At 40.7% G+C, this 24,036-nt stretch overlaps 2 protein-coding genes across 4 annotated transcripts in view; one reads left to right on the top strand and one right to left on the bottom strand.

Annotated features, from left to right (window-relative positions):
- Window positions 1–6,637, top strand: part of HDGFL3 (HDGF like 3) — a 75,420-nt gene extending 68,783 nt beyond the window's left edge. Inside the window, exon 6 of the mRNA XM_020877537.2 lies at window positions 5,542–6,637. Coding sequence (XP_020733196.1) covers window positions 5,542–5,547 — 6 coding nt within the window. The 3' untranslated portion in view covers window positions 5,548–6,637. The remainder of the gene's footprint in view (window positions 1–5,541) is intronic.
- A 1,300-nt stretch (window positions 6,638–7,937) lies between these two features.
- The window catches only part of TM6SF1 (transmembrane 6 superfamily member 1), a 29,348-nt gene continuing 13,249 nt past the window's right edge, over window positions 7,938–24,036 (bottom strand). The window contains exons 3-10 of one of the 3 annotated variants that reach the window (XM_020877539.2): window positions 23,723–23,826; window positions 21,320–21,402; window positions 20,571–20,692; window positions 18,541–18,645; window positions 16,690–16,782; window positions 16,381–16,500; window positions 14,405–14,668; window positions 8,282–8,368 (exon numbers count right to left, since the gene is read on the bottom strand). In XM_020877539.2, coding sequence (XP_020733198.2) covers window positions 14,423–14,668; window positions 16,381–16,500; window positions 16,690–16,782; window positions 18,541–18,645; window positions 20,571–20,692; window positions 21,320–21,402; window positions 23,723–23,826 — 873 coding nt within the window. In that variant the 3' untranslated portion in view covers window positions 8,282–8,368; window positions 14,405–14,422. Of the gene's footprint in view, window positions 8,369–14,404; window positions 14,669–16,380; window positions 16,501–16,689; window positions 16,783–18,540; window positions 18,646–20,570; window positions 20,693–21,319; window positions 21,403–23,722; window positions 23,827–24,036 lie in introns of all 3 variants that reach the window. The other 2 variants (XM_070478266.1, XM_020877540.2) reach the window with 2 other exon arrangements.

Here is a 24,036-nt window from a genome sequence, read left to right as displayed (position 1 = left end):
TTTCGAATCCTAAAGGATGATGCTGTGAAAGTGCTACACTCAATATGCCAGCAAATCTGGAAAACTCAGCAGTGGCCACAGGACTGGAAACGGCGGTCAATTTTCATTCCAATCCCAAAAGAAGGCAATGCCAAAGAATGTTCAAACTACTGCACAATTTCACTCATCTCATACACTAGCAAAATATTCAAAATTCTCCAAGCCAGGCTTCAGCAATATATGAACCATAAAATTCCGGATGTTCAAGCTGGACTTAGAAAAGGCAGAGGAACCAGAGATCAAATTGCCAACATTTGTTGGATCCTCAAGAAAGCAAGAGAGTTCCAGAAAAGCATCTACATCTGCTTTATTGACTACGCCAAAGACTTTGACAGTGTGGATCACAACAAAACATGGAAAATTCTTCAAGAGATGAGAATACTAGACGACCTTACTTGCCTCCTGAGAAATCTGTATGCAGGTCAAGAAGCAACAGTTGGAACTGGACATGGAAGAACAGACTGGTTCCAAATAAGGAAAGGAATACATAAAGGCTGTATATTGTCACCCTGCTTATTTAATTTATATGCAGAGTACATCATGCAAAATGCCGGGCTGGATGAAGCAAGCTGGAATCAAGATTGCCAGGAGAAGTATCAATAACCTCAGATATGCAGATGACACCACCCTTATGGCAGGAAGCAAAGAAGTAAAGAGCCTCTTGATGAAAGTGAAAGAAGAGAGTGAAAAAGCTGGTTTAAAACTCAACATTCAGAAAACTAAGATCATGGCATCTGGTCCCATCACTTCATGGCAAATAGATGGGGAAACAATGGAAACAGTGAGAGACTTTACTTTTCTAGGCTCCAAAATCACTGCAGATGGTGACTGCAGCCATGAAATAAAAGACACTCCTTGGAAGAAAAGCTATGGGAAATCTAGACAGCATATTAAAAAGCAGAGACATCACTTTGCTGAAAATGATCCGTCTAGTCAAAGCTAAGGTTTTTCTGGTAGTCATGTATAGATGTGTGAGTTGGGACTATAAAGAAAGAGGAGTGCTGAAGAATTTATGCTTTTGAACTGTGGTGTTGGACAAGACTCTTGAGAGTCACTTGGACTGCGAGGAGAGCAAACCAGTCAATCTAAAGAAAATCAGTCCCAAATATTAACTAGAAGCACTGATGCTGAAGCTGAAACTCCAATACTTTGACCACCTGATGCAAAGAACTGATTGGAAAAGACCCTGATGCTGAGAAAGATTGAAGGCAGGAGAAGAAGGAGATGACAGAGGATAAGATGGTTGGATGGCATCACCAATTCAAAGGGCATGAGTTTGAGCAAGCTCTGGGAGAAGGTGATGACAGGAAAGCCTGGCATGCTACAGTCCATGGGGTCACAAGGAATCAGACACAACTGAGCGACTGAACTGAACTGACTGTAATATCCAAGGGACCCAGTGGAAGAGACTAAGGAATTGGGGGGTAGGGGGGAGGCTTACATTTAAGAGATGAGGTTGTAAATGAACACAGCAAAGTGTCAGGTATGAGAGTCCAGGATGTGATAGATGCTCTGGAGCCCATCTTGTGGCAGGAAGAAGGATTGATGGCTCAGGGCAGAGGGTGGTATTGGAGTGGGTAGCCATTCCCTTCTCCAGGGTATCTTCCTGACCCAGGGATCAAACCCGAGTCTCTTGCATTGCAATCAGATTCTTTACTGTCTGAGCCACCAGAGGAGCCCCCAAAAGGATTATTGTCTCAGGGCATAGGGTAGGGTGTGAGTTACATACATTGGTGGAGGAAGAAGAGGTTCTTACAAGGAGCCCACAGAATTCCAGGACTCCCTTTATGTCTGGATGCTCTCTGCCTTCATCCTCACTCCTCTAGCAGAAGCACGAGCAGAAAGGGGCAGGCTGCAGGGCATATAGAGCTCCCTTCTTGGACTCACCGAAGTGGAGGTGACTTTGTGGCCAGGACACCATGCAGATAATACACCTGCTGTGTTACCTCTTGCCATGAACAAATAACTCCAAGACTCAGTGGCTTAAAATAGCATTTTCTATGGGTCAGGAACCAAAATAGATGTAACTTGTTACCTCTATCTCCAGATCTCTCCAGAGCTGCAATTAATGCATTAGCAGGAGCTCAGATCATTTTTGAGTTGAGGCTTGGCTTGGGGGTTGGTCCTTTTCCAGGCTCACTCAGGAAGTTGTTGGCAGGATTTGGTCACTCATAGCTGTTGGATTGAGGGCTTCAGTTCTTCTTCACTGACTGTTGGCCAAAGGCCTCCCTTGGTTCCCTGCCATGTGAGTCTCTCCATAAGGCGGCTCCAGCATGGCAGCTGGCTTCATTAGCAAGAGAGAGGGTGGGAGCAACACAGAAGTCAACCTTTTGTTCTCCAATCTCAGAAGCAATATCCCATCACTTTTGCCTCATTCAGTTCATTAGAGGAAAGTCACAAGATCTAGCGACTCTAAAAGGTAGGGTGTTACAACAAGGGTATGAATTTAAGGAGGCAGGTGTCACTGAGATCCATGTCCGAAAGCTGCCCCACCCTGAACCAAACACTGACAACAAGGAGATTAGAACTGGCTTAAACCAGTCAGGTTCTGCCCATCCCTGACACTGGAGTCAAGTCCCCAGATCACAAGGATGTCACATGGTTGTGGGGAGGAAGAAAGGACAGTAAGTGTGGGGTGGACAGCGGGAGGGTTCACTGTAGCCACTAACCAGTATTCATACCTTTATTCTTCTGACTCGGGACCTGTTCTTTCTACCATCTGGTGCTGCTGGTGCCCTCCACATCAGGCCCAGTCTCCTGATTTCCTCGTAAAATGGCCTTATCACTCTGACTTTAGTTTATCTTTTCAGCCTCACTTTTCACCATTCACTCTCATTTATTCCAAGCCAGTGGTTTATCAAGGTTTTTGGTCTCAGGACCCCTTTACTACTCTTAGAAGTTATTGAGGGCCTCAAAGAGTTTTTGTTATAGTTATTGATATTTACTTAATTAGAAATAAAAATAAAATTTTAAGGATATTTATTTACTTTAAAATAATAGTAAACCGATTACTTAAAATAACACATTTTTGTGAAAAATAAATACATTTCCCCAAAAAAAAGTTCTTGAGAAAAATTATATGCTTTTTTACATTTAAAAATATATATATCTTTAATATCTGCTTTAATAGAAACTCTCAGGCCATATTCTCATATCTACTTCTGGATTCAGACTGTTGTGATATGTTATTTTGGTTGAAATATAAGAAGAAAATGTGGTCTTCCATAGACATGCAGTTGAAGATGGAGATAGGAATATTTTAATAGTCTATTCAGGTCATTGTGTGTATTCTTTAATATTACACCAATTCTGTGAGTGGTCATTTCTTGGAGGTTAGTTGCAGTGTCGAATCTGAACCTTTTATATTCTGTCTGGTTGAAACCCATTGGACCATCTGGCACTATGAATCTCTTCTCAAATTTGGAAAATATTTGTTCCCTGAGTTACTTAAGTTTTCCAAATATTTCACTATGAAATCTTTTTAATCACATTTTAAATATCACTATCTATCTTGTCCAAAAAAATCTTTACATTTTGGGAAGCTGATGATTGTAGAGAGGATTTAAGTTTTCTAGAATCCTAATCTTCACTTAAAAGCCCAAATTTTATCATTGGCAACGAATACTGTCAGTCATTTTCCATGAAGTAATAGGCTCGTTTCATTTATTTTTGACAAAATGCAAAATACCCAAGTCTGAATAACCATAGTTTATCTGCCATATTTCCAAGAAAAATTGGTGCTCCATAAAAAGACCCTGTGACTTCTCCAGCCTGTAACTTCTGCTTACTATGTTCTGGGTGTCCTTCAGCCTGTTAGTGTACCTCACATTGAAATGCCTCAGGAGAGAACCCAGTGGATTAGCCAGCCATTGTGCAGTATGAAACTGGTGTGGCGCTGAGCATGGCAGCCAGTGCATAAAGGCACAAGTTCTAGCTGCTTATGTGGAGGAGATTTGCAGTCTAGCAAACAGAACACTACTCAGAACATCCACCAGTGTGAATGAGCAAGGTATTTTTTTCATATGCAGATGCAGATAGATTGATTATGGTATGAGAAGTTAAAAAATTAATTTGTAATTTGACTTTATTAATATAACCCATTTAATAGTACCTCCACCCAAAAAGCATGTCCTTAAAGTTATAGCCACATTCTGCTACCACTTTCACTTTGTTGGGGGCACTAATAATATTCTGAGGCTACCATCAGACCATGTATTTTAAAAATATTCTTCAACATGGATTGAGTAGTTGTTACTATGAATTTTCTACCAATGCAAACATTCTATGTATTGAATGTATTGCCTTTCACATTAATATTAATAAAAAGACATTGTTAAAGAAGTTTCTTTGGTTGATTCAACAATTTTTCGTTGTTTTAATGGGTGTTTTCCTCCTTCACAAGGGAGGGAAATCCTCTTAAGGCCTGTGAGTATGATCTTATTTCTAGCGCTTTTCTTTGTTAATAAATAATGAGGAGTCACCAGGCACTGTATCCTGCAAGTGCATAGATTTTAAATGTAATGTTTTTTTAAGATTGGCTTTCTCATTTTGGTAAGAACAAAGAAGACTAAGAAATGTATTTATGCTATTATGAAGGGATAGTAGGTTTAGAAACTTTTCTATTTGAAGGTTCTGGAATTAGTTGTATATTATGTATGGTGCAGGGTAGAGGTTGGCTACATTAGTGAAAAACATCCCCATGAATGACCACATGCCTCCTTCAAACAAGTTCATTCACTTAGTGAAGTAAAGAGCTGAAGCAGGCTGTTTTCAGAAAAAGTATTGGGTGCCCAAGTTCCCTCTTTCATTTATCCCACAGGAACAGTAACAAGGGGGTTAATGTATTTGGGTTAATGGTAAAGAAAACAAAAATAGCGTGCCAGTGGGGAAATGTAACCTGACACAATTAAAAGTGGGACCCAAACTAAAACACAATCCTTTTAGGAAATGGCAGTATTTTATCTCTGTCAAATGGAAGCAATCTAAACTTTAACAAAAATCTTGGCTTCCTTTCTCTTTGTATATCTTGACTTAATATTATAAACTCTTGTATTTCACTGAGCCGTACTGTCACAAGTAATTAAGTTATAAATATTACACAGAATAATTTGCAACTCTGCAAATACTTTTAAAATTTTAAGAAATTTACCTTTCTTTGTAATACCAGAATCCTCATAAAGATGGATTATCTCCATTTCCCCCTTAATTTTATGTATCCCAGCAATGCATTGTCCTGGAGTTTTACAGAATGCACGCTACTCACTGTGTCCTGCCAGACAATAGACAAAGTTTACACTAAAAATGCCCTAGTTTTTCCTTTAGCTTTTTGCACTGATTGGTATAAAGCAAACTCTCAGAGACTATTCTTGCTAAGTATTGTTAATGCTGCAATGCAGATTGGAATCTCAGAAAATCCAGGTATATACTATAAAGATGTGGGTAGCTTATATTGTTAATATCTAAAATCATCTAAAGGCTTGTTTTCTTTGTGTTTTTTTCCAGACCTAACTATCATAATGAATGCTGCATACTAAGAAAACCCAAGAAGGTTATACGTTTGGTTGTCCAATATTCTCGGATTTGATATGAACCAACACATAGTCCTTGTTGTCATTGACAGAACCCCAGTTTGTATGTACATTATTCACATTCCTCTCTGATGTGTTTGGGGGAAAAAAAGACATTTTAGCCTTTTTTAAGGTTATTGACTTAATTTCATGTTATTTGGTTGCATGAAGTTGCCCTTAACCACTAAGGATTATCAAGATTTTTGCACAAGCTCATACAAGTCTAGGATCCTTTATCAAGGCAGTTATGTTCATCACTCTTCTGCCTTTTATTCCACCATCACCAAACACTCAGTTAAATATAAATTAGCATTTTTTTAAAAGGACCACTCAACATAATGCTTAAGGGATTTCTTCTCTGTGACAGAACCCAGGAACCAATTCCTAGATACATAATGTTGGCATATTGAAGGTGAACTTAAAATTGTCCTTCAGGTTTGAGGCCATGTGTAAAGTTGAATCATACTGTAAAATACCTATTCCGTATTAGAAATAGCTAGTTGACAACTTATACTTCTCAAAACTCATGTTGTTACGTACACAAACTCAGTTTCTATATGTGAAGTTAAGTGAGTCTTTTGTGTTACTCCAAGATAAAGGCAATGATTTATTTTCTCCCAATGCCAATACAATTTGAGCTAATCACTCAAGCTGGATACTTTACATTTTAAAGCTGGACTCAGCAGTAGCCCTATGGGAAGTAAGACAAAGCATTGACTTTTAAATATAGACTTTTAAACCATTTGTTGTTTTCTTTTGGAACTAGAATTAGAATAGTTAATACTCATCCACAAACCATTATTATGTGTACATTATTGTTGCAATTGTGATAATAGAAAATTTTATTTATTTTTATGCCAACTTATATTGTGAGAACACATTTAGTCAGTTTGGGTTTTATCAATCCTGTTATGCTTGTCCTTGGAACATCTTTCGCGTATTCGAGGTTTGTAGTTGAAAAGTTTACTGTAAAAAAAAAATCAAAAACAAAAAAATGTATTGTTTTTACAGAATAAATTTATTGGAATGTGTACTGGGAGTAAGAGTTGAGGTTGTAAACAACTAAGTTAGTGTAATTTGGCTTCATATATGTAATGTGAGGTATTAATGTAATTCATATATTAAAGCAAAAATTGTTAACAGCAAGCTGATAAGAGAACAAGTGCAGGTGAGGCTTTTTCTTTTTTTTTTTAAACACTCTGGGTTTTAGGGCTTGTGTTTGTTTTTTTTTAACACTGGGGGGTAGGGAGAGGAACTGGCTACATGACTGCTTGCATATCTATGTTACTTACCAGTTTAGTGGACCCCTAAATTCACACTGGACATTATCCATGCACTGATCTAGATACCATTTTCTTTTAGGTTTTCTTATTTTGGTGACGAGCTAGTAAATAGCATGAAGGAGAAAATGTGAGTAGTTCTGAAAGCTTAGGGCTATTAGTGATGATGCTGGTGATGATGGGAGTGGTGATGATGGCACCTGAGGGCATAAGATCCACTTACCACTCCTGGGCACTGAGGAGGCGGCTGTGTTTTGGGTTTGTTTCTCTCATTTAGCAAATACTGATTTTCCTTTATTATACTCGACTCAAGCTTCCACATGATGAACAGTTCATTTAAAAGACAGTAGGAATGCCAATCCAGTTCTTTGTCCTTACAAGGTACTTTTTAATTTTGAATATTTTAATTTAAAATCAAGGAAATTTAATTAATTCATCAAAAGTCCTCTTCATCACTCACACTAAAACATAAGGAGAACGTAGATGACATTTCAAATTGGAACATATGACTGACAGATTTTTAAAACAGAAAAGCTAAAGACCACAGAACTTTTTCTGAAAAAGAAAATACACAAAATGTTTCAAATTTCATAAGATTTGTCTTCATAAAAGGCTAAAAATAATTTATTAAAAATATATACAGAAACACAATAGAAATATTTCCAGTCACCAGTAAAATAAAGGTAATAATAAAGTTATAGATCCCTTCTTAGCTGTTTAGACTTAATAGAAAATTTCAGTGAAATGGGAAAAAAAAATTTTTTTCAGTGAAAGCAGTTTTTGAAACAGCAGTGAATAATTCACTTTCCCTGGGAAAACACTTTTCAAACAACATTTTTAAATGTTCGGATAATTTGTCTTTTATAATGAGGTTGATCATAAAGTGTATACATCTTATATGCAAAAATATTTCTCCAATCTGTATTTGCTAGTTTGAAATTTTTAATATGCATAGGCCATTTTCACTTTCAAATAGTTTCCTTTTCATGTCATTATTATAGGAACTAAATTTAATTTTTCACACTTACATTTAATATATGCAAACAGAATATTGAGATAGGTGGTTGTTTATTCACAAATACCTTGAAATGTATCTCTTTAAACAGACTTTCTGAATAACTTCAATTTTCCTTCAAAAAAATATTTACCCACATAATTCCTATGGTACAGAGTACAGAGCAAGAATTGATGTATTCATAAATGTTCCTGTACGAGAAGAATGGGACCACACATAGGTACCAAGATAGCAAAAGTCAGTCATCTGGAGAGAAAGAACATAAAACAATGTTTTTATTCAACTTTTTCTTCTGCCTTTGTTTTTATGAAGAATTCGGGTCTGTAGATACAGCGATAGGCCAGGAGCTGGGGAAGAACTCCATATGCTATGTTTAAGGCTAAAAAAATGATTTTCGCTTCTTCAGGGACTCTGTAGACATAAGCAGTTCTAGCATGAAGAGAAGCACCGATGTGAGAAAACTGAGCCTGTCATGTTTGGAAAAAAAACAAGGGGGTGGGGTAAGCATGAGCTCTGCGTTCAGTTGGACACACATGCGTTCCTAACGGTCCATTCAGACCACACTCCTGTGCCCTCAAAACCAGATTTTCAAACAATCTAGAATCCTCAATATCTCATTGAACTTGGGGCCAGTCTTGATATAACCATTCAAATAAAGTAAGCCACCTTTAGCATGTCTTTATCAGGCTAACTGATTTTTAACCCATCTAGTGCCCACCCTGCCCAGCCCCATACCAAACAGCAGTGGCTCAATTTACAAAAGAAAAGTCTGAATAAAATATGCCTTGTCCTGATTTGCATTCTGGAGATATCCTATATAGGAACTCAGCTGTGGCTCACACAGTGTGTTCTAGTAAAAATGAAGCAAGTACAGAGATTAGACAGCTGAAATATTTTTAGCATAGCTATTTAAAGAGAAGCTCTGAAAACCTCAGCTTCATTTATATCAATTCTTTCACCTACTCCTTGGAGCAAGAGCTCAAAGCCCTTCATTATGCATTTTGCTTGTTTTTTTACTTGTATATTTGTTTTTCATGCAACTTAAAAAATACTAAGGGTTGTTTTGTAAGATATGGTGGGGGTACGGATTTGTTTGCTCTTTTATAAAATGGCAAATGTACACACAGGCAACTTTTTCACATCAAATTATTGAGACGTCCAGCTTGTCAGCATAAGCTGAATTTACAAAACAGACAGGCAAGCACTTCCCACTTGTACTTAGATACCTGCTTAGAACATACATTCCAGAATGTGCCGATTGGCCTTTTTTGATACTTTTCATAAGCACAGGTGAAAATTGTATTAGAAAAAGGCTTCTGTGAAAGTATTTCCTCAGGATCCTTGTATCATTACAAAATGCAGCCCTGGAGTCTTTACTTCATATCATAACTGAATATACATGAATAAAGGGTTGGGAATTTAAATGTAGTAAGTGGTGACTTATTAGTTTATCAGGATCAGAGCAAAGAGACAAAAGGTAAAAGGACAGAAATCATGAGAATGAAAATGAAATAACTTGCTTTAAATACGTACAAGTTATCTTACATTTCCTTCCATATGAAATCAGTTTATCCTGCTAAGTGATTAACAGAACAAAAGTGTTACTTAGCACTTGACTTTATGACAAGAAAAGGACAAGTTTTCATAAAGCAGTTATGTATACGGATGGTATCAGCAACAGGTATTTTGACAGGTAACATTTTTATAAAATTCCTGATACTTCCTGGGGGTGTCTGGTAGTCTTGTTCTTCTCTGGAAATAGGCATTAAATTAGTGTGAGTGGTATGTTGCCAAGGACAAAGGCCAGTACCGAGGCAGGAATCATCTGGTGATCTGTGAGCCACTGAGAGGGCTTTATCCTCAAACACACCACCCCTAGGGCCAATGCCCAAACACAACCCACCAAATGCTAAGCACTTCATCTCTGGCTGTGAAAACAAAAGAGTTAAGGGCCTTTGAAAGGCTGCCCTGAGGACCTGCTCTTGTGGACATTCTAAGAACCCCCAACAGGAACTTGGCCCCCATCACTATTTTTTTTTCCCAGGGCCAATTTTGAATAAAAATATTTTTCTGAATATATAATCAGACTTTTTCTTCTGGACTAGGTGCCAGATTTGACCCCTGATTTTCAGAAATGTGCATTTGGTATCTATCTTTTCAGACTTACATAAATCTCAAATCAAATTTGGGGAAATGCAAATCACAGTTTAAGAGAATAATATGAGCCGTCATGCCTACTTGCATAGGGAACCTGCTTAAAAAGTCTAATATCATAGGCTCCTTTCCTGCACTGACCAGTGCAGTTAATACCTCATTTTCACAAACAGCAAACTCATGGGAACATTAAAAAATGATCATGTCCTTTAGATTAGATTGTAAGCCCACCGGGCAGGTACTGTGTCTGAATTTTTGTGTGGCACCTCTCACATTGTTAGAGCTCAATAAACGTTCAACAGTAATGGTCTTGTGACTGTCAAAATACAAAAAGCTTCTACAAGGAATTTCTCTATTTTTATACCTATTTTAGTAGGCCTTTTGCTTCAGAATTATTTAATAAGGGGCAGAGGTGATCGAACCCAGGTCTTCTGCAGGCAGATCCTTTACCATCTGAGCCACCAGGGAAGCCCAAGATGATTGCATTTCTAGTTAAAAGAGGTATGTAATTGAGAGAGAAGGCCTGAGGCCAGTCTTCTGCAGTATCTGGTACTGCTCATAGTTCTGACAGTGTATTTAGAGTGGCCTCACCTCTACCAGAGTGAACAGCCCAACCACAGCTTCCTCCCAAAGCATATGCTGTCTGGTTTCCGGGATGCTGAAGTTTCAAAAGACCCTCAGTCTCACTTGAGAAGGGTTCCCTTCGAAGTACACAGCTGAGAAGGGGCTGCACTGAGCTTCCTGGTGATGTTCCCACCAGCACACAAGACCTCCTTAGAACAGAGCCTGGAGAGCTCAACCGAGCACCCTGCTAGCATCTGGTGACCCGGTGACCTTATTGCTTCTGAATTGACTCATGGCCAGGATCATAGGTACAAGTTATGGGTCCCAGAAATTCCTCCAGAATTCAGTGATGTGAGGTTGAGCACCTCATCATTTTTCCTAAACTTCATTCTAATCATTTTTTACCTTAATTAAGAGATTATGATTTTTAAAGAATGAATGGTTGGGATGGAAAATGAGGCAATAAAGGCAAAAAAAAAAAAAAAAGGCTTATTTTAATAGCTCTTGTTTTCTTACAGAGACAGCCTGGAAAGAATTTGAATAAAAATCCCAATCTTAGTTCCAGAAAAGAGAACTGAGTTTTGTGTATCCATGTAAAAATGTAGGCAAAAATGAATGTGAACGTGGTAACAACAGCCAGGCTATTTGGCTGATACGGTATAAGTAGCTAATTGAGAACTGTGTTACTGTTTCTTAGGGTTTTCTGAACACCATAGTCTTGGGGTTAAGAACACTGAATCTGGAAACAGACTGAAAGTGTCAAATCCCAATTCCACCAAAAACCAGCAATGTGACCTTGTGTTAAGTATGTAACTACCTCTGGCTCCTCGCCTGAAAAGCAAGATAATAATGGAGCCCGCCTCATAGGATTGTTATACAGGTTCAATGGCTTGATCTCTTGTCAGGTGCTTAGGACAGTGCCAAGCACATGGAGTTCTTCCACAGACAGAAAACCCAGCTGAAACGCTTGTTCGTGAGCTGGCACCCTACTTGGTTGAAAACCCAGGCGCATGTTTTTAGATTCCCTTGCTGATCTTTTGACAATGCCAAGACTGCGTGTCTCCACCAAAGGTTAAGAAGCATGTAAAGACAATAAACCCAAACTGTAGTTTTAATACTAAATGAAGATGTTTAGAGGTGAATCAGCATCAGAAGCAAATGATTAAAATGAGATTTGTAATTAGTATATCAATTACTCGTGTTCTTTCTAAACCTTTAGTCTCAAATGTTTCTTAAAGGTTTCCATAAAGGAAAAAACTTACACAATTTGCCTCCCAGTATAGTCGACTGGACAACCAAGTTACCCACAGATAAGCCTCCAGACCCTTTTGTGAGACAGTACATGGCACCTGAATAGACAGGGGGCAAGGGAGTCTGAACCCAGTGGGAAGGGTCATGTGTTGCCTCTATGGCTGTGGCCTGCTTGCTGAATGGCTTGGCAGGCTCCCAGCCACACCCACTGTGAATATGTCCCACAGCTGCTTCCAGTTTCTCTGATGTTTAGGTAACTATACACAACACACAGAGCTACAAATGCACATATCTTCTGAGCAACATAAGGCATTTCTCGAAACTTTCACTGGGGATGCAACAAAGAGGCCCACAGCTTTTGATGTGCCAGGCACTGCTCTACACCCTCTGCAAAGATTACCTCGTGTAAGCCTTGCAGCAACTCTATGAGGAAGGTACTATTACTTAACAGAAGAGGAAACAATCAAAGAGGTTAAGTAACCAAGGTCACTGAACTAATCAGTGACAGACTGAGAGCTAAACCAGTCTGCCCCCAGAGCTCATGTTCTTAACCATATTAACTACATCTTTTCAGTGCTATTTTAGAAGAAAAAAATTCTTCCACTGATAGAAATTGCAAATAAGTAGATCTAAGCAGCCTGTAATAAAGTTCATATGGGTTTCCAAAATATCTTAAAGGAAAACCCAAGCGAACTTTTTGGCCAACTCAATACTTTTCAAATTAGACTTGAAACTTTAATTTTACATGGAAAGAGACTTGGGTTAAGAATAAGTCCCCAGGGGGATTCTTTGGTACCAAATGTGTCCTGGTTTTATTATATTTTACTTTAGCTCGTGATTTATCTTCTGATTTCTGAAGGCAGCAGGCTTGGCAGATTCCTAAATGGTCTGAAACTAGGGCTCTCATAACTACTAGCCATGTCTTCTGTTGACTTGTACTGACTTAGAAGCTTTTCAAAGATTTTTTTTCTTAAGTCGCAGGTTCTTGGGAGTTCACTAGATCTTTCGGTAAAAGCAGATTTTTATAAATTCAGTGGGATCATGAATCCATAAAGCTTCTAAATCAGGAGTGGTAGTTTTTACAAGCTAGGGGTGCCAGTCAAGCCTATGGAGAGTGCTTCTATGAAGAGTGTCAAATATCCTCTCACAATGAGAATTCATTTCATAAACAAGTATTTGCCAAGCAGAAAAGAAATCACACGATGGTAATTCAGCATTCTCACTGTCTGCACTGTCTTGTTGCAGTGTGATTTCTAGGTCTTCCTGAGGCTAAATAGGTAGCTGTTACAGCCCAGCTAGGAGCTATGGGTATGTCAGACACATGATTCTTGGGTTACCCCTGTTCTGCTGGTTAGGAGAAACATCCTTCTGACACCTATAGGATCCGGTTCACAGCCTCAGGCTACCTTTACAAATCCGTTGGTGAGGGATGAGCCCAAAGATTTCTGCAAGGCCTGGGGTATGGCTAAAACCACCACTGCCGCCGCTGTTTGCTCTGCTCTCCACACTACCTTTCCCAGGACTTCTGCTAGAGTCGTGGGCTTCCCTGGTGGCTCAGTCAGTAAAGAATATGCCTGTGATGCAGGAGACCTGGGTTCGATCCCTGGGTCGGGAAGATCCCCTGGAGAAGGGAATGGCAACCCACCCTAGTATTCTTTCCTGGGAAATCCATGGACAGAGGAACCTGGTGGGCTACAGTCCATGGGTTCACAATCAGTCGGACACGACTTGGTGACTAAAGCACCACCACCACGTGCTAGAGTCCCAGGTGCCTGTCTGCCAGTTCAGCCTAGCTGGCAGGTACAGTGTACAGTGTGGGGGTGGTCTTAACTGTTACAGGTTGAAGCACCTGTTCACCCCAAGCTCTGTCCATCCTAAGCCTCCTGACTGCTGACCCCATGCATGACTAGGCCTTGGCTGAGGGCTTCCTGCCTAGTTCTCTGGTTGTCTCCTGAGATCTGACCAGGCCCAGGACTTGGCCTCACTCCTACCAGCCTCCTGACTGGTGACACTCAGTGTTCCTGCATCAGGGCCTGGTGCGGAGCAGACCGGGTGACACAGCATGCAGAGAAAGCCAGCCTGGGCAGGCAGAGCACACGGACAGTGAGGAGATGCTGCACCCTGAACAGTCTAATCAAGGGACCGGTAAGAGCTAGGGGAGGCCCTCAGCACCCTCTGGCTGCTGCACACGCCCGCATTTAAAGGCTTCCTCAGTCTTTTCAAATCTAATCAGCCCACAAAGCCCAGAGCTCAGGTGTCACTGCCTTCCACCCCCAGCAGGTCCTCTGCCTCATCCATGCCATGTACAAAGCCCTATTCTATGCTGTAGGATGCTGGAGCTTAATTCACTGTCTGTAAGAGGAAAGGGACAGCACAGTGGGGAAGAAGATGGGCTCCGGGGCCACATGGGATTCTGAATTCCTCTTCTGCCACTTAGTAATGTTGTGACCTTAGGCAAGTAACAACTAGCCTGAGTTCTACCTGCTTATCTTTAAGAGAGGCTTTAAAAAAAAAAAAAAAAAAAAAAAACTTGCCAAGACGATGCTCTGTGTTCAGCACACAGTTTCTTCCTCTGAGGCACACAGGAAGACCACATTTATCAGCTTCCTTTGCAGCTGGGTCCGTGCCAGGCCTGACTTGAAAACATCCCATGTGATCTTTGCACAAGCATAAATAAAACTTGAGTAGTTGCTCCTCCAGCAGAGCACACAGCCTGCCTTTGCACAAGTAGGTGAGTAGAACACAGCGTGGCTTGCCTTGCATGAAGCAAGGTAATGAGAGCCCAGACTACAAGGGAGCTGTAAAAAAAAAAAAAGTGGCAGATTTGCGGACTTCCCTAGTAGTCAAATGGTTAAAACTCTGTGCTTCCAACGCAGGGGGCACAGGTTTGATCCCTGATTGGGAACTAAGACCCCACATGCTGCATGGCCAAAAGAAAAAAAGTGGTGGGTTTGAGAATTACTCGAGTGGGAACTAACCAGACCTAGTAATGGGCTACAGATAGAGGATGAGGGAGTGGGAAGTGTGAAAAATTACTCCAAGTGTTTAACCTGAGCTGCTAGACGCCACAAAGGACTATTTACAGAGATGGGGGAAGTGGAAGAAAAGTGGTGGGCAGGATCAGGAGTCCTATCTTAGACATAAATCAGAGATGTCAGAGACTCAAGAATTAAATACAGGAGTCGAAACAGTCTGAGCTAAAGATAGAAATTTGAAAGCCATCACTTTATAGTGGGTATTAAAAGATATGGAAATAAAGACCCAAAAACCAAGGCCTGAGAAAGAGAAATTCAGAGGTCTGCAAGGAGGGCAAATATTAGTTCTCTTTCCTTGTGTCCTCCAAGAAAAGGACAGGAACCATGACTGGATACTGCATCAACCTATTTAAGCTCTAATTCTGTAATTAAGAAGCACCTCAAATTGGAAAGATTGAGCCCAGTGTATGAACCTATAAATGCCATTACCATTTTTAAACTCTGTAAATTCCACTGTGTCTTTTTGCCAGCAGAATTATTATACCATGGATATCATTAACCGTATATGCTGAGAGCTTCCAGATAAACCTCATTATTAGGCCTGCTTGACAAGAGCAAGACAAAGATAATGATTCTAAAAGATGAGTTCATCTGGGGTGTTTTTATTTATGCATTCATGCCAAGTTCCTTCAGTAATGTCCAACTCTGCAACCCAATGGACTATAGCCCTCCAGGCTCCTCTGTCAGTGGGATTCTCCAGGCAAAGAATACTGGAGTAGGTTGCCATGCCCTCCTCCAGGGGATATTCCCAATTCAGAGATCAAACCAGCATCTCCTATACCTCCTGCACTGCCAAGCAGGTTCCTTACCACTAGCGCACCTAGGAAGCCTGTTTTTTTAATTTATAGTAGGAAAAAAAATAATTTTCTTGTTTCTAACATCAGTTGGTTTAATAGGTTATCTTATAAAACTATGCTTTGTATGATGCTCCCATCAATAATTTCACTTGCAGTTGCATGAAGTGAGTGTTCACTGAACACTATTCTAGGCCAGAGGCCTGGCTGAGTAGCAGAAGGGAGAAATGGAATGACAGGCCCTGTTTTCCAGGAGCTGAACTTTGTTAAAAACCAGTTTCCCTGGTCCTGTGTAGGATAAGACAGTGGACTTCAGAAACCTTAAATTCAGACAGACATCTTAAAAATAACAGCTCTCAATTCTCTTTTAGTAACCGTGCTGCTCAGAGACTGTGAGACAGCAGTAGAAAATAGCAGTGCTACTCGCAGGATACGTGACCTTGAAGAAATCATTTAATCCTGCTTGCTCAGTTTCCTCATCTGTATGACTGGATGGCGCACCTACCAGATAGTTAATTTTGAGATTTAAATAATGCAGAAATGTCTTCTACAGAACTGTCAAGCAAAGGGGATGACATATCTAATAACTATTTCCTTCTCTAACACACAAGGCAGAGGTATTTCTTTTTAGATGCCCAACAATGACAGCCAAATCTCCAGTAAACAGCATATTCTCAGTACCTGAGCTAGACCTCCAGCATGTATCAGGGTTATATCGGGCATCCAGAAGCATCCGGGAACCACCAAGCCATAAAGCGCGATCACAAAGTAAGGGACGGAATAGAACAGATACGCCAGCATCTGCACAGAACAGAAATAATGCCATCAGTAAATGGCAGTTAACCTAGCCTGATGAAAAGCACACATACACACAAAATTAACATTTTCTGCTGAGAAAATGTTAACTCCTCTTTCCTACATGGTATCACATTTTCCTATTCTTAAAGAAAATTAGTTTTAGAAAAACCATAGGCTGTACAACCACCTGACCTGGATTTTAGGATAAGCAGCAGGATCCTTTAGGTACGGCTCCTGAAATTGCGTATATAATCGGCAGAGCTCAGCTGGGCAATCCAAGGCAATCTAAGAACAAAAATGAGTTCATTATAAGAGACAGTCACATCTGGTCCTTAGGTTTGCTGATAAGGCTAAATGTGCCAAGTTTAGTCACAAGCTGCTTTCTATATAACAAAAGCTACTTCAGAAGCTCATCAGTAAAAGGGAGAGAAAATAAATATTCTACAGATTAAAGAGATCAAGTAGAGGATAACAGTGGAGAAGGAAATGGAGACTAATTCTCTGTACCTGGGGATCTTTCTCGTGTTCAGTTTAAATGTCTAGGTTTGGCTAACCAAAGCACAGCTGCTTTAAATGATCAACTTCCCTTTTCCCGGAAATAACTAGCTAACTAGTCCCTGTAGGAAGAATAGTACATTTCTATACCAGATTCATCTTAACTATGCTGAGTCCCCTTTAACTCACCTCCCTGAGGCACCACTCCTGGTGTCCTTAGCCATAAATGTTGTCCCACCTAAGTAACACAGGTGAACACATCAGTGGTGGAGTTGGTTAAAATGAATCCCAACCTTAAGGCCCCATCTTCCAAGGGACACACTTTACCCAGGTTTTTCTCATGTGCACAGGGGCATGGAGATGGCTGTGCAAGAAAACAGTTGCAGCTCATTTTTATGGTTGCTGTTTTTCTCCTTTGGACTTGAGGAATTACATCAGCCAACCAGGAATGGTATCAGTGCTCTGGTCTGAGCAAAGCCTCTGCACTGCTTTCTCCTTTACATCCTTTCCCCAGGCCACTCCTACCAGCTGACTCTGTTCCAGGAAGTTTTTGACGATCCACAGAGGGAGATAGCTCTGAGGACTACTCACCCTGACCTACCTGTCATACAGGTCCCTTACAGCCCAAGGACCCCAAAACAATGAATCAGCTGCATCAGTTTACATTTACCATTCTGCCCCCCAACTGCTGTGCAATGCCAGCAGGCTTAGAACAGTAATCGTCATTGCAGCTGAATATAATTAACCATATAATTCAAATCTATTGCTACTGAGGATAAACCATGAAACTGGGATACTCTGAAGGACCCTTGATCAACAAAAACAAAGCAGTCACTTACTGAGTACTTTTTAGGTATAAGGCCCTCTGCAAGTGTCTGATGTGCCTTATCATTTAATCTTCAAATAATACTCTAAGGTAGGTACCCTTACTTTATAGAGGAAGAAACTGAGGATCAAAGAGGTTAAGTGATGTTTCCGAGACTACACAGCTAGGAAACAGCCAGGAGTCTGACAGCTTACTCCGATACCCTGTCCTCAATCCCATCTCCCTGCTCCTGAGAACACATGAACGCTCTGTGCCAGCTTGATTAGAGTCTAAAGTCACCACCCTTAACAAAGAGATTTCAATCAGAAACATCAAACAAATGAATGAGAGGAATGGCTAATTTTTCAGGAGCCTTAAAATAAAAAGATTAATTGGTAAAGAGCTTGATCTGAGGACCTCAAGAAGATGTCATGAAACAGCCCAGAAGGGACCCCCTTTGGGAGGAGAGGTTTGGGGTGAGGGTAGGAGGGTAGCAGGAAGCAGGTCCAGGCCTCTAGGCTCTAATTTGTTGTTTAGTTGCTCAGTCATGTCTGACTTTTTTGCAACCCCATGGACTGTAGCCCTCCAGGCTCCTCTGTCCATGGGATTTCCCAGGCAAGAATTCTGGACTAGGTTGTCATTTTCTTCTCCACTAGGCTCTAATAGGAAGTATGTTTTGTTAGTGCCATGGAAAATCTGATTTAAAAATTTTTTTTTATGTTATTGTGGTCCCTTATGCTTACCAAGCCTCTAAACACGCAAAATCCGGTCGCCAGAAGGAGACACAAAACCAAGATTAAATCAAAAGGTCTTCTCAGCAGGTCTTTTGCTTGGACCTCTTGAATGACCTAAAATAGAGTTGGTAACTGATGAGCTGCCAAAGAATAATCTGAGACCTACTGAAACAAAGATACTGTGGTAAGATAACTTCCAAGATTCAAAACCACTAACAAGGTAATTTAGGAAAATAATTCCTCTCCCCAAGTCTCAGTTCCTCATCAGTGAAATGAGGAGATTGGGCCTAGTGATCTTGAAGGGCCCTTCAGGTTCTGTGAGGCCATATTTTTTTAAATAGCATTTTTATGATCTTAAGTGTAAAATGTACTCATCTTTAAAATAAACCAGTAACCCGTCATACTACTATTAACACTTGTTGTATTTTCCAGTCACAAATACATAGTTTTATATGTATATATAATACTACATGTGTTAAGTATAATATATAATCTACATTTATTTTTTCACAAAGTTAGGACTTAATGTATAAACAACTTTGCATTTGTTTTTTTGCCTCTCACTACCTATGAGTACTTAACCACATTGTTAAAAGTTCTTTTAAAACTTACTGCCACATGGTAGTGCCATCATTGGATATTTAGGCATCTTCACTGTTTATACTTAATGCAATGACGAGCAACTTTGTACATAAATCTTTGACAGAATCTCTGATTATTTTCTTAGGATACAGCCCTCAGAATTACTAAGGTTAAAAACTTAAATTTGTTAACGTTGATAACATTGCCAAGGGGCTTTGCAGAGTGATTCTGAATTTGTGTTTGTATCAGCACTGTATGACTGCCTATTTCTCCCTGGCCATCACTGTGTTTTAACAGTTTTTTAAAAAATTAACAGTTTGTGTGTCTTACAACATGAACAGTACAGATATGCTAGCCTGGAGCATCAGAGTCAGTGAAGCAAGAAGGAAGGCTATGGTTTGTTGTTTAGTCGCTCAGTCGTGTCTGACTCTTTGTGACCCCGTGGACTGTAGCCCACCAGGCTCCTCTGTCCACGGGATTCTCCAGGCAAGAATACTGGAGTGGGTTGCCATTTCCTCCAGGGAATTTTCCCGACCCAAGAATCACACCTACATCTCCTGCATTGTAGGCAGGTTCTTTGCCACTGAGCCACTGGGGAAGCCTTTAAGGCCATGGTTACTGTCTGCTTGTTTTTTTAACAACCACCTCATCTTCAAAGGGTATAAGGAGGCACCAGTTATCAGCGTGCCAAGCTGAGTTTACATAGCATGTGTCCAAACATTCACAAATGAAGTGTTTGTAAATTAAAATGTATTTTAATGAATTCTATTGTAAGTCTTTTTGTAAAATGAAGAATCATGTTCTGATTATCTCTAGTAACTCATATTTTCATGTATCAATTTTGCTTAAGGATCTAATATCTATGAAAGGAAGAGAAACTTAGAAAGATGTCACTAGCTTAGAACTGAAGACCTTAACAGAGTACCTGCCGGGCCAGTATTGTTTCACCTTGAGCACCTTGGCTGTGACTGGAAGGGAGGTATCTCAGAAGATGTCCTGCAGCCAGTCTCCATGTGCCTGGATGTCCTGGTAATCAGACCCTCTGACTGTGTGCTACCTGGAACAGCAGTGTCTCTCCAGCCTCCCTCTGGGGCAGTAGTGCATAGATAGCTCTGAAAGAGGTGCCCAGATGCTCAAACTCCAGGCCATTAGCACCCCCAGATAAACCTCATACACTGGGCAATAATGCGGAATCTAATGGGAAGAGCCAGAGTAACCTGTGGCACCAGAAGTTCCAAAAAGCATGGCCTAGCCAATCAAAGCAGATCTAATCACACAGAAGCAGACCATCTGGCCGCCATAATAAGGTGTGAACCACTGCTGCAGAATCAACACAGTCACGCTGACCGACTGCCCCAAAGGCTACGTCCCTGGAGGCCTGGTCCAGTCCCATAGCTGGTGGATACAAGTGACCTCTGAGTTTGAGAACAGGTTTACATTTAAATTAATAAAATCACCTTTGAGGGATAATTATAATTTTCTGATGGCTGATTATAGATTCTGAAACCAGCCCAGACAGGAAGACAAGTATATGGTATGCTTAAGAAAAAGGCAGGGCAAATACGTGTTCCATACTTCCCTATTTAAAAGAAAGAAAGAAAAAGTCAAAAGTTTACCAAAAGTATATCCACATACAAGTAACATGTAGGACCCTTCCCCATCTCAAGTCATCTAAAATCCTGATATGGACCAGACAGTATTTTTAATGAGACCAGAAGCATAGGTCAGTTTAAAACTATTAGGTATTTATTAACAGGTATGCCTTATTTACAGTACTTTAAAAGTAGACTTAATATAATATCCTGATTTCTGGCACGCATAAATAACTTTTATATCAGCTTTCAAGAATCTTAATTTTCAAGTATATTATCATGTGCCCACTGTGTGTCAAGTTATATATAGTACAAAGAGATGTAAGAAGTATCTTTATACTGAATGTAGTGACAAACCCAATATTTACCCCACTAGATCTTTCTAGAAGTCATGAATCACTGATATTAGTCTAGTTATTCAGTATACACTTTTGAAAATTGCTCAACAGCATTTCTTAAAAGGAAAGTTGGAAGGGAAAAGAAGTAACTGCAAAACAGCTCTTTGGTAAACTTGGAATGTCTTGGTTCTATCACAACCAAAATAGCTTCCCTATTTAAAAATTATTCCCATTGTTTCAGAAAAGGAAAGTGAATTTTAAGATAAAGTTTCTTACCTACAATGTTTCCTGGCACAAAAACAACAATGCTCATAATAATAGATCCGACCCAATATAGGCCAATGGTTCTATAACTTTCCCTGTAATGAAAAAAATCCTGACTTAGCACACTTGTTTTAGAATACTATTAGTATAAGATGCTCCACAATTGATCTCTGTTGTAACTAGTAAAGTACGTGAATCGAAAATGTACTGAATCAAGAGTAATAAATCCAGTACAAGGAACCCTGGTGATTGATCAAATTGCATTTCCCTATGTGATGAGCTATAGAATCCTCTTTGTGTCCTTTTGCATAGGAAATTATGCTTGCTACACTAATCTTCTGGTCAACCACACTATGGTCATCACTTTTGAAGGAGGCCTGCATTTCACTATTATTTATGAAACTCACAGCATGAAAGGGAAAAGAAGGTTCAAAGAAGAAAATTGGATCCATTTTTAAAATCATTGTAAGTATGAGTAGTAGGATGCTAATAAATGGACTTTCCCAGGTATCACAGAATTTCAAAGTCCCAAAGATAAGTACAGTAAGTGACACATAACCCATGTTCGGAAGGAGCTGCTAGACACATACCTCTAATCTTAATAGGTGATGTTGACAAAAAGTTTTTGCAACTGATAACTGACAACTCAAAATGGTTAGATCGCATCACTGACTCAATAGACATGAGTTTGAGCAAACTCCGGGAGATGGTGAAGGCCAAGGAAGCCTGGTGTGCTGCAGTCTGTAGTGTCACAGAGTTGGACAGGACTTAGTGACTGAATAACAAGTGACAACCCACCTCCATAAGGGGCTCAGAGAAATTCAAAAAGGGATTCTCTGCCGGGAAAGAGAAGTGAAGAATACTGTGTGCTTTCTGCCCTGCCCGACCCGCCAAGCCCAATGTATCAGATCCCAGGAGGCCCATTCACGGTGACTGGGACTGTCAGCAGGGGGCAAATCAGAATCTTCTTCCCCAACAGGACCACAGAAATGCTGGCCCACACTTGACAGGAGGCAGAGCCTGAGCATTCTCGGAAACACCTGCTGTGTTCCCTGGAGCTTGGGAACATTCATGAAGAGAAGGGCGAGAGCCTAGAAAAGTCAAGAAATTAGCTGGGACTATCTTGGAGTGGACAAATGGGGGCTGGGGAGGGGAACAGGACAGTTGGTCAAGCTGAATTTCAACCTTGTGAGGAGCTAGAATGTGAAACTTGAACCTGGAGCCAAAGGGAGGCCTGGGAAGGTAGGTGGACTTGAGACATCTTTAAAGGACTCTACCCCAAGGGTATGCCTTCTGGGTTATAGGGGTTCCAGCAGAAAGAAGCTGTGGGTGTACCCCATGGGCAGAAGAGTCACACAATTTCAGTCCACAAGAGCATTGCTCATTTCAGGAATCAGGGTAGTGCAGAGGCACTTATGGTGCATGCGTGTGTTAAGTCACTTCAGTCGTGTCCAACTCTTCGCAATACTATGGACTGTACCCTGCCAGGCTCCTCTGTCCATGAGATTTCCCAGGCAAGAATATTGGAGTGGGTTGCCATGCCCTCCTCTAGGGGATCTTCCCAACCCAGGGATCGAACCCATGTCTCTTATGTCTCCTGCATTGGCAGGTGGGTTCTTTACCACTAGTGCCACCTGGAAAGCCCGGTTCCTATGGCAGGGGTCTCCAAAGACCCAACACATGCGCCCCCCCCAAGGCAGAGCCAGCATACCACCTGGCTCCCAATACCCAGAAAACAGCACTGGTCATATAAGACTCTGCTCCCCGGGGGCGGGGAAGACTCTGCTCCTCTTCCCTTAATTCCACATACACACACATGCTCCCAGAGGAGTGAGCTGAGAAGTAATAAAAGGACTGACAGTGTACCCCAGCCTCAGTGCAGACCGCTCAGTCTCAGGGTTAAACCTGAGCTGGAGGGAGAGAGCTCTGAACTGAAAGGAGTCTGAAGTTTTGAATTACAACGGGCTTTTATTCTTGGAAATGAGAACATTAAGGGGTCAGCTGGAGCTGTCCATCGTGGCAAAAAAAGTGTGTTAGTCGCTCAGTCATATCCAACTCCTTGCAACCCCACGGACTGCAGCCTACCAGGCTCCTCTGTCCATGGAATTTCCCAGGCAAGAATACTGGAGTGGGAAGCCATTCCCTCCTCCAGGGGATCTTCCAGACCCAAGGATCGAACCTGGGTCTCCTGCATTGCAGGTAAATCCTTTACCATTTGAGCGACCAGGGAAGCCAGAGGGGCAGTCCAAAGGCATATGTTCAAAAGGGAGTAAATGCTGCAAAAATGCTGTAAATGCACGTATCACTTGGGTCCACAGAGCCTGTACCCATGTCCGTGTGCCCCTCTCTATGTATCTGCCTCGCCTGTCAGTTGCTAAGGTGACCCAGGCACACCCACCAGGTTAGCTGACTTACTCCCAGGCTATGGCTGCCACCATCACCAGATACATCAGATAATGAGCAGAGCCGTCCCAGTAGCAGATCATATGTCCATAGGCTGTGTTCAGATACGGTTCACCCTGAGGAGAGCATAAGAAGTCCACTGTAAATAAAACTCAAACATTTCAGAGCAAAATACCAGACCAGTATTGCATGTAAAATAAAACAGCAGAACTAACATGTTCGTATGCTGAAGTGAAACTATTCAGAATCCGAGACAATTACAAAATTGGTAGGAACATGAAAATAAACATGTTTTATATACATATATATGTATACAAATATACAGG

The sequence above is a fragment of the Odocoileus virginianus genome, chromosome 16 (genome assembly GCF_023699985.2).
Source record: "Odocoileus virginianus isolate 20LAN1187 ecotype Illinois chromosome 16, Ovbor_1.2, whole genome shotgun sequence".
Taxonomy (NCBI): Eukaryota; Metazoa; Chordata; class Mammalia; order Artiodactyla; family Cervidae; genus Odocoileus; species Odocoileus virginianus.
Note: the sequence above shows the minus strand (reverse complement) of the source record. Positions and strands in the feature narration are given on the sequence as shown.